Source organism: Arachis duranensis, chromosome 1 (assembly GCF_000817695.3).
Source record: "Arachis duranensis cultivar V14167 chromosome 1, aradu.V14167.gnm2.J7QH, whole genome shotgun sequence".
NCBI lineage: Eukaryota > Viridiplantae > Streptophyta > Magnoliopsida > Fabales > Fabaceae > Arachis > Arachis duranensis.
Genome location: NC_029772.3, coordinates 57357839 through 57369173, shown reverse-complemented (window position 1 = coordinate 57369173; position 11335 = coordinate 57357839). Strand labels below are relative to the sequence as shown.

The 11335-nt window shown below is 35.3% G+C and overlaps 1 protein-coding gene across 1 annotated transcript; it reads right to left on the bottom strand.

Moving 5' to 3' along the window:
* Positions 1-7329: 7329 nt before the first annotated feature.
* On the bottom strand, positions 7330-10646 carry LOC107489715 (uridine/cytidine kinase UKL1, chloroplastic-like). The gene is made up of 14 exons (XM_016110471.3): positions 10457-10646; positions 10074-10165; positions 9891-9960; positions 9662-9780; positions 9491-9587; positions 9289-9368; positions 8905-9099; positions 8730-8813; positions 8592-8652; positions 8363-8423; positions 8135-8225; positions 7955-8027; positions 7780-7862; positions 7330-7703 (listed from the first exon to the last, which is right to left on the bottom strand). Exons 1-14 carry the CDS (start codon positions 10566-10568, stop codon positions 7557-7559), a joined length of 1365 nt encoding a protein of 454 aa, XP_015965957.1. The 5' UTR covers positions 10569-10646; the 3' UTR covers positions 7330-7556.
* Positions 10647-11335: the final 689 nt, after the last annotated feature.

The window sequence follows — 11335 nt, the reverse complement described above, 5'->3', positions numbered from 1 at the left end:
ACATACACTACTAGTAAGGGTTCAGTACTTAATTCTATGTTTCCTGCTTTCATGAGCTATTTTCTTCTTGCAAGTTATTTGTACTTTATTTTGTGATTTGAATTAGTGAAATCTAGTTCATATTTATTCTTGAAAGATTTATTTACTTTTTCACCAAGTAGGTAGAATCATTTTAGCATGTAAGTTGCATTCACATTCATAGGTTGCATTGCATGAGTCTTGCTTTTTCCTACCCATTTGTTTTATCTCCTTAAGCTAAGCATGAGGACATGCTAATGTTTGAGTGTGGGAAGGTTGATAAACCACTATTTTATGGTTTATATTGTGTTTAATTAAGTGGTTTTTATCAAATTCTTACCCACTTATTCATATGATTTACATGAATTTACAATTCCTTTCCTAAATTGTTCTATGATTGAAAACTTGCTTCCTAGAGTCTTTAATTTGTGTATTTTAATCATCTCTTATTACCATTCGATACCTTTATATGTGTGTTAAGTGTTTCAGGCTTCATAGGGCAGGAATGGCTTACAGAATGGAGAGGAAGCTTGCAAAAAGGGAAGGAGCACAAGAAATAAAGGAGACAACCAACGGACAGCGATGCGCACGCATGGCTGTCGCGTGCGTGCGAATTGGACAAAATCACAGCGACGCGTACACGTGCTTGACGTCACGTGTACGCGTGGATTGGAGTTCGCGCAAACGACGCGAGCGCATGCCTGACGCGCACGCGTGAAGAGGAGAATCGTCAAACGACGCGTACGCGTGACATGCGCGATCTGAAGAAATTACAGAATACGCTGGAGACAATTTCGGGCCGCGTTTTGACCCAGATTTTGGCCAAAAAATACAGATTAAAGTCAGGGAACATGCAGAAACTCGAGATATGAGATCATAATTCACTTTTCATAATTTAGATGTAGTTTTTAGAGAGAGAGGTTCTCTCCTCTCTCTTAGGATTTAGGATTAGAATTCCTCTTAAAGGAATTAGGATTTCTTCATCTTAATTTTCAGGTTCAATATTCCTTTTATTTATTTTTTCAATTTAATTTATGAACTTTTTCATGTTAGATTTGAATATTCTATTTAATATAATTTGAGGTATTTTCAGATCTATGATTTGTTTCTTTTATTCATGATATAAATAATTTAGAATTTTTTCTTTTGGCTTTGGTTAAGTAATTGGTGACGCTTGAGTTATCAAACTCGAGGTGTTGACTGAAAATTGGAATTCTTTGCTGATTAATTTAGATTCCACTAACTCTAGTCTTTCCAAGGAAAAGACTAGGACTTGAGGATTCATATTGATTTATCCACCTGACTTACCTTCGTAGTTAGAGTGGGAGCAAAATCCAATTCTCATCACAATTGATAAGGATAACTAGGATAGGACTTTTAGTTTTCATACCTTGCCAAGAGTTTTCTTAGCTATTGATTTATTAATTCCTGCAATTTATTTCTCTTGTTCAAACCCTTTTTAAAAACCCCAAAAACATACCTTTTTTCATAACCAATAATAAATCATACCTCCCTGCAATTCCTTGAGAAGACGACCCGAGGTTTAAATACTTTGGTTATCAATTTCAAACGGGTTTGTTACTTGTGACAACCAAAACTTTTGTACGAAAGGATTTTCTGTTGGTTTAGAAACTATATTTACAACGCGATTACTTTTATTCTTTACCGATAGGAAATCCGATCGTCAAAAACCCTACCTGCACCCTACTCTACCCGCTGCGGATTGGGTTGGCAACCCTACCCGATCGGGTTGGGTTGGGTTGGGTACCCGCGGGTAGGGTACATATTGCCACCCCTACATTTAAGTATATAATATTACTCTTAAACCAAACTCAATTTCTCATGCAATATATCATTTTTTCTTTTGAATTCAAGTTTAGTGAGCAATACATGAGACATTTTTTTAACTAAAAGCGAATGACAGAATGAAACTAAATCTAAGAAATTAAAGTACTAAAGATCATGCAGGCAATCAAAGCAACAGAAAATAGAAGACAACAAAATAAGAACGAAAGAGAAATAGAATGAAAGGAACTCAACCACCTTAGTTATGCTAGTGGCTATCTCATTCCTCCATGAAGAACATTCATCTCCTTTTAGTGCTATTAAATTAAACAGAAAAGACCAAAAGCGAAGTGACAACACCAAACTTAAAAGTTTGCTTGTCCTCAAGTAAAGAAAATATGAAAACAGGGTGTCAAAAATTCTTCTTAATTGCTCCTGTTCCTGTTCTAATCATTCTGCATGACCACACATGTAAAACAAGAAAAATTCTAAAAAAAATTAGATAAAGTAATTTAAAACCAAAACTAAAATAACTGTAATGCAAAAATTAAAATAACTATAAAATTAAAACCAAAGTGTTCATACCCTGGGTCGAGCTGTCCAACCCGGGATGTTCTACAGACAAAGCGACCGACCTCTTCAGGTCAGGACAACCCGATCTCTTCTCAAAAAGCTCGTCCAAGTCACAGGACGGCCCAAACAAAGGGCCCAAAATAGAGGAGCACATCCCAAATCCAAGGGTGGCCCAAGCCCATAGAGATAAAGGCGGTTCCCTTGAAGATAAGAGGACCCCAGTCAAAGATAAGATAACTAACTTATCTTATCTAAGAAGGTCACTCTACGCCATTATAAATACACTGGAGCACCCAGGTATAACTCATACTCTGATTCTACATAAAAACCTGCTTAATACCCTTGCTAACTTAAGCATCAGAGTCCCTTGCAGGTACCACCACCCTCCGGTGACAAAGGATCAACAGCATTGTCAGTCCAGCAAACCGGACACATCATCTCCGATCAGCACAGAAGATCTCGTCCGAGATCGACCTACAGTTTCAGGTAACCCTCGGAACACAAATCAACTGCAAAACCAAGGATACTAGTAGTTGGGTTGCCTCTCAACAAGCGCTTATTTAATGTTACTAGCTTGACACTTGATTGTTGAATTTTCTTCCTCTTTTTCCAGTTGGTTAAAAGAAATGACTCTAAGGGGGGAGAGGTGAAGATTAGTGTCCCCTGATATAAGGTCCTCCTAACAAGCTTTCTTTTATTGTGATTAGCTTGATTCACCTTGCTTGTTGGGGTAGAGGTTGGATTGTTTTTTCCTGACCTTTTCTTCTTCATAGACATTTTTTTCTGTTTCTTGGTCACAATCCCCTTTTCAGTGCTTTCCTTGGTTGCCTTCACTTCTTTGATTTCAAAATTTGGGTGTTGTGTGATGGTTGGAGTGTACCCTTCATCAAGAACTTTTTGAATTGGTGGTTTAATAAACTCACCCTCTATGCCACTCTCTGCTTCATTGGAATGTAGATTCCCATAATTGTTTTTATCCCTTACAACCTCCTTTGTTTGTGCATCCTCCTTCTTTGTTGGTGCATATTCTTCCTTTGTTTTTGCATCTTCCTCTTCTTCCATGTGTGAGAGTGAAAAGTTCTCTAATTCACTGGAGTATGAACTCCATTGATTGATTTTCTCATTTTCTTGCATAGGATCTTGCGTTATATCTCTTGGGAAGAAATTTACTTGTTCCTCTTCCTGGGACTTGATAATCAACTGCACATATTTCTCTACATTTTTTACACTCGTCCTTATATCATGTGTGAGTTCTTTCATTAGAAGCTCAAGAGTTGATGGTTTTTTATATGAATAAGGAGATGTTGGCTCTTTATATGAATAAGAAGGAGATGATGGTCCTTGATTAGAGTAAAAAGAGGATGATTCTTGGTATGAATAGGGAGATAGTGGCTCTTGATATGGGTAGAAAGATTATGGTTCTTGATATGGATAGAGAGGTAGTAGTTCTTGGTATGAATAGGGAGATGGTGGCTCTTGATAGTTGGAACATGGAGCACTGAAGTTTCTTTGGTTTTGACTTTGCCAACCAAAATTCGGATAGTTCCTCCATCCACAATAATATGAATCACTACTTAGGTGTGAGTAGTAACCCATGTGATTTCTCTCCATTATTTTTCCTTAGCACAAAACACCAAACAGAATTAAACGCACCATGTGATAAACAGGCAAGCAAAGAAGAAAAAACATCAAGAAAAATAAAAATAATAAAAAATGAAATAAAATAAAATATAAAAAAAGAAAAATAAAAAAATAAACTAAATAAAAAAATAAAACAACTAATAAGCAAAACGGAGTATAAAATTCAAACTCAATAAGTAAAATAATTAGGAAGAATAAAACAACTAAGAGGATACCAAACTTAATTTCAAAAATTAAAAAAAATAATTGGGCAACAATTCAAGAATTAAAATTCGTGTGTAGACGTGTCCCGAATCGTGTCGTGTCCCATGTCTGTGTCAATGTCTGTGCATCATAGATCATAATCTAAACTATAAATCTTGAACTACAAATCTTAAACACTTACTACTAAATAAAAAATACTAAATAAATAACTCTTAAACACTAATCTCTAAATCTTTTAACTCACTCTTAAATCTTAATCCATAATTCTAAACTCTAATAAAATCTAAACCAAAAATTATAACTCATACAATAATAATAATAATAATAACTTCTTTTTTGGGTTTAGAAATAGAAATCTTCTCCACTTTCTACCGACAAATTCTGCTTCCACTATGTCCCCGCTGTCAGTCAACCTGCAATGGTTCTGGCGCGCGCCCACACCTCCCCTTGACGCTTTTCTCCTTTTTTCCGCCGTTATGTTTCACCCTTCGCCGAAGGTTCTCCAGTCTCTCCGGAGGGTGGCATCTCTCCTTCCTCCATTCTACATAGGGGTGGCAGCAATATCCAAATCCGCGGGTACCCGACCCGTCCCTACCCGGTCGGGGCGGGTTTGAACCCGACCCAAGCTGTCAAGGACCACATCCTCTGCTCAGCTGCGCCAATAAGTCGCCATCACAGCTTGTCCGATCGTTTGCCGTCGCTCACCAAGACACCAACCGTCCTCATTCATCTCAGTCGCCTCGCCGCTGTCGCTCACGGAGCTCACGTCGGCGTCGCTCCCACTTCTTGCCGTCACTGTCCTCGCCGACTCGCCTCTCCAATCTGCGGTCTTTGGTCTGTGCTCACCTTGTCGTCCCTTCTTCCTCCATCGTCGTCTCTCTGGTGACTAGTAAACACTAAGCACTTCTCGCTCAATACTTACCGCTGATGTGCATGCTCAGTTTTTTTAATTTAATTTTTATGATTTATGTTTTATGTTAAAATAGTTAAGATAAAACTAAAATTAATTTTGATTTCAAAAAATTAATTTCTCGCTCTGGTGACTGGTAGATTCCTGCATTGTGTAGCTCTTTTTCTTGTAAAATTCAGTCGATGGAGAAGAAGAAGTGATTTATTCTGATTTTATTCTGATTTTGTAATTGTTATTGAGTAGTGAATGGACTCTTCAAGATTAGAGTGACTTGGTTTATGAAAGGGAATATGATCAAGGTGTTATAATTATGAAGAGAATCAAAGATTGTTCTGTTTTTTCTGTTAAGAACAAAGGCCAGAGCAATAAGTTTAGTGTTAATTATGTTATGAACTTTGTTTATCTATTTTGGTATGTTGCAGTTTTTGATTGAATAAATTTGGCTGAATTTTGCCTAAAATTTGTGTGATTTTTGTGCAATTTTACTACACTAATTAAACAGCAGAAGTGCAGAACTGATCAACAAATTTTGCTGATAATTCCATTCCATGTGATAAAAAAAATTCAGTATTTCAGTTATATCTATCTAAAGAAATAAAAGGGTATTGACATAATTCTTTTTTGGTCATTATGATTCACTTTTCTAATCTCTTAATTATAAAAGTTGAGTGATGAATTATCAAATCATATTCACGTAGTTTACTGCTACTGTTACCAAATGAATTTTGAATTTAATAAAACTAATTTCTAAATTATAAATCTAAATAAGCAAAGTCATATTCCTCAAAAAATAAAAGATGTTAACAACTTCTAATTAACCTACTTGAATGGAGTTATTTTCCTCGTCGAGTTCCTTATTTTCCTTGTCAAGTCTAGTAAGTTCTTCATGGAGTAATTGGACTTCAGTTTTAAGCTTTGCCACGGATCCTTCGAGCTCTTGGAATGCTTCCTAATAAAATTAACAGTTTTGTTTATAAATTGAAATTCAAGTTTTGGAGATATATATCAATTAAGATAATGCACATTTTTATATTGTATTATGTACCTATTCATAATTTCTCTTCCTCTGAGCACATTTTCTGCTGGCCTCTCTTACATAGTACCAATTAATTTGCTCATTTTTACATTTTTTGATTTTCAGGTTTAAATTTTGATTTGCAAACTTTTAATGATGATGAAGATGTTGAAAGTGATCAATAATAAGGGTTGAAGATTCTTTTATATCTAATATTGTAATTTCTTTATTATGGTGTTAAGTTTGTAGTGATCTAACACTTTTGTTTTTATTTCAAGTTATTTGAGTTAATGACATTGTATGAATTTCATGTTTGTATTTTAATTTATTTATGAATTTTAAGTTTTTTTTGTCTTAATTTAGATATGAATATGTTAAAATTAAAATATTTAATTTTTATAGGGGCGGGTACCCGCAGGGGCGAATTTGGGTACTGCAATTTACTACCCGCGGATTGTGAAAAACCCGCTCCTACCCACCCCACTGCCACCCCTAATTCTACACATTACACAACACACGTACTACTATTATTAACATGGGTTCTACCTTCTTTATTAAGGATTCGATCCTGGGTGCAGCTCCCAGTGACACAGGTGATGCTGCCATTGATCCAAGACCTCGGCTGCGCCTTCTCGTTGTTTAAAGAGTTCTATATATTTCTCCAAGAACTGGGCCGCGGGCAGTTTACCATGAAGCTATCATGCAAATTGAAGGTTCTCTACTCTCTAGGGTCATGCCCAAAGAATTGGCCAAGTGGGGAGTTTATAATTTGCATGAGTAATACTCCAAACATAGGACAGATTTGTCTCCATAAAAGATTAATTTTGTCTAGCTTTCTAATTCATATGCCGTTAGCCAAAGCCCAAATATGTTGGAGACGAATAGAAAATTGAAAAACTCGGACTAATTTTTTGGAACGAATCTATCCCATATCCAAATTTTTGAGACTTATTTGAGGTATTATTCAATTTTAGATTTTTAGATATTGACTTTTTGGCCAAAATGAGAAATATTCCTTGGCAGCACTTTCGTTTACAGCATAGGGTTTTTCATGTTAGTGGCATAATGGAATTTTAGCACAATATGTTTCGTGTCCTTGCTCCTATGTTTCTTGTCCTTATTATGACGCAAATAAGATTGATCCATTGATATCTAAATATCTTACTACCAAGAAATAAAAAAAAAAAACAATCAAAAGCAAAAAGAAAGAACTCATGACACCACAAGTACTTGATATCATGTAGCCTCTGAAAAATTACGAAAAAAATTTTAGAATTGTAAAAATTTAGAGGTGGCCACTGCCCTCTTAAACAACAAAAGGCGGGCGTGTTTATTAGTCACTTCAGTGTTAAACACCAAAAAATTATATATATGTATTTTTCTGCTGCAACGTTCTGTTTTGCTTTCAAGCTAATCGTCTGTACCAAAATAGCGGTCACCAAATTCTCCTAAACCTGGTATCACATGGCACTCGTCATTTAGTCCCTCTTCAATCTCCGAAGTGATAATCTTGAGGTGCGGAAAACGTGTGCATACACAATTTATTCCCTCAGGAGCCTGAAAAGTCGGTGTTAAAATGTGTCACATTGAAATTCATCCAAATGTATCCAATCCAGTTTGAACATGAACTTACAGAGATGAGGTTGAGGAATATTATATTGGACTCTGGAACCCCTTTCTTTATAAGAAGCTCAATTGCCTGGCTGGCGGTGTTACCTGGATGAATAACCAAAAGTAGCAATGGAGAGTCATGCATAATTATCAGACAAATAATGAATGTGATGAACAGAAGCTTCATGGTAACTCACCCGTACTAAGTACAGGATCCATCAGAAGAACATGTCTCTCTGAAATATCTTTTGGAAGCTTCTCATAGATAAGCTAAAATGGAGTGCAAAAAACATGGTGATCATTATTTTTGCTGAGTTGTACCACCTTCTTGGAATTCTAACAAATCAAGAAAGATTGATCAAAATCAGAACTGTTACCTGGGTTTCCTCACCTTGACGGTGGATGAGTATCTTTCCTATTTTTATACCTTTACAGCATGCACGCAAAGCATTTTCCATGCTTTCACCACTGAAACATTACAATTGACAAGTGAAACCAACATAGAGAGGGTTACAACATTGTTTACATTTTTAATAAAGTGACTTAATCAATGAGAATTCATGGTAGTAACAGTGCTAGTAAACCTTTCAAATTGTGGAAGTTACCTTCGTATGACGGATACCCCACACAATTGCCTACAAAACTCAACTCCGGTATAAGTTGCTCCTGGAATGGAATAACAAGAATTTTTATGGTGTATATAAAACGGAAACAACATGAAAGTGTTGAGAGGTAATGAAGGTAGCTTAGTGGAGTCATCAAACGAAGTTTAGTATGTTCATGACATATTTCAAAGCATGCCATGAACATGTCTATCTTCTTCTTTTAACGAACCTGTAGGGGTGATAATATGTCTCTCTTTAAATGGCAAGTAACCAAGACCGTGTTCCACTACCTGTTAATACAGTGATACTAAGATTAGTTCTTATTTGTTAATAATAAGTCCACATACATCTCGACGTCCTTGCTTACCAAACGAATTAGCCGATCAGAATAAAAAACAAAATCATGCTTTGAGACATCCTTGTCACGAATAATAGTATGCATGCCTCTAGTCTGTAAGAAATCCAATATCATAAATTAGCATTTGAAATAATTGGTGGGGGGAAGAAATAAGTAAAATTTTAGGAGGGGAAAATTATGCAACCTGAAAAGTAGAGAATATCAAATTCAAATTTGGATATATCTTGCAGAGGTTATGTTGGCCAAGCTTGGTGCGAATATGTTGAACTATCAAGTCGATCGCTACTCCATTGTCTCCCCCACGAGGTATGATAATGTCAGCATACTTCTTGGATGGAAGAATAAAATCTTCAAATGCAGGCTTAACAAATTTTGCATACTGACAATACATTGAAGATTTTACATATCAGCTAAGTGGACTTTCATGCAGAGGTTGGTCGACAATCAGAAATTAGCTATTCATGAATAAAGCCAAATCTAAAGCATCAGTAGTGTTTAATTTCTATAACAAGAGAAATCCTAATTATTTCTGAATTCCTGATCTGTCAATGTGATATGATCATCTCACCTGTTCCAGTACAGAGTGTACATCTCTACCCCTTTCAACCGTGTCACGTCTTATTCTTCGGGCAAGCCTTACATCAGGATCTACATAACACGGAATCCATAAGGATATACTATAAAATCCCACCGACACCAACATCTCACTCTCACAGAAAACTGTGTCCAGTTAACATCTCAAAAAAGAAAAATTGAAGACCATTTCTTACCAGCATCAACAAATATTTTCATATTCATCATGTCTCGGACTCTTTGCTCATGAAAAACCAATATACCCTCCATAATGATTACTTCAGAAGCATTCACCTGACAAATAATAATAAGTGTCTCCCTTATTCATAAAGTTTCTTCTGAAAAATGTTCAACACACTTTGGCTTACCAATCGGTAAACATCAGAAGATCTCTGATGGAGCTTGAAATCATATACTGGAACCTGAACTGATTGCCCAGATTTGAGCTTGCTCAGGGTTTCTACAAGTTGCTCTGTATCAAATGCATCTATACCAGAACCAAATCACACAACTCAGCAATCATCATAATTTGTTGTGCCTAATAATGATCTTAATCAGTTAATTGATCTAGTTTAAGAAGTTTCGGGATCAAAATACCAGGATGATCAAAATTATACTCATGAACGTGTTTCAGCTCATCATTTGTTAGTCCACGGTAGAATGAGTCCTAAGATGAAAGCAACACGCACAATCCCTCTTAGTGCATAATTCATGACATGATCATTGATCGCTTTATGATCCAAGAACAAGAAGAAATAATAAAATGAATCGTGTAGTGACCTGACAAACAAGAACAACTCTGTGATCTTGAAGTTGTTGAATGATTAATTCACACACTGTGGTCTTCCCCGATGCAGTGCCTCCAGAGACCCCTTCTCCAAGCAAATCAAAATCAAATCGACGCATTCCATTAACAAAAATAACAAAATAATTGAAATTATTTGAATTTTCCAGCTATAATGAGAGAATGCATAGCAAGAGATTCATTTTTCATTCCCGATCGTATACAAAGAAACTTGTATTGTGTTTGGTTCCCGAGAAAGTGAAGCATTCGTTTCATCGCATCACAATTCTTTCTTTCCTTCTTACATTGAAGAAAGAAACATTACAAAAAGAAGAAAGAAGAAACAAGAAGAGCTGTTATAAAGAATGAGTTTATATACCGATAACGAAGGGTTGAGATGGAGCGCTGGGAGAAGTAGGAGCAGAAGGCACCGTCGATGATGGCCGCCAACCGGAGAAGTGGGCGCCGGAGACACCTTCGATAATCTCCATTGCCCTTTCTTTGTTTATCAATTTTTTTTAAATTTTTATTTTTTTTTATTTTTAAATTGTTTGGTTTCTTTGTTACTTTTTGGATCGCAGGCAGAACACTGCGATTAACGGCTTTATATAGGTATGCGTTTTGGAGGGATTTGGAGGGACAGAGGATGGGTGGTCTCTCACATCATCACATCACACATTCACTATATAAGCCTAACTTTGTAACATTTATTTTTCTAGACAAGGACATTTTTACCTTTTTAGGGTAATAATTAAGGGTTTTTTTTTTAAATCCAGTAATAAATCAGGATTTTGATTGCATATTAATGGATGAACTTATTTGTGGAATATAATATATTTAAACAAATATGTACCTAGAGATTTTTCTTTTTAGGTTAACTGATGTGCATTTGTGTAACATATATTATGTCTACTCTGAAAAAAAAATCCTAATTCTTTCTTTAATTATTTTTTAATTTATAAAAATAAAGAAATTTTTTAATTCTTCTCAATTTTTTTTATATTTTCAAAAAAATATATATTTAAATTTTTCTCTATTTAAATATTAAAAAGATAATCAACAAAATGAATTAAAATTTCCAATTATCACTCTTCTTTAAAATCTTATTATCAATCAATGAAAGTTTTAAAAAGTGAAAAATCAATCATGGTGAATAAATATTATGTTACTTGTGGAAAGTTGATCTGCAATGAATTATGCAAGAGAGAAAACAAAGAACGAAGACTGTGTAGTGAGAAAAAAAAAATATTTAAATTCT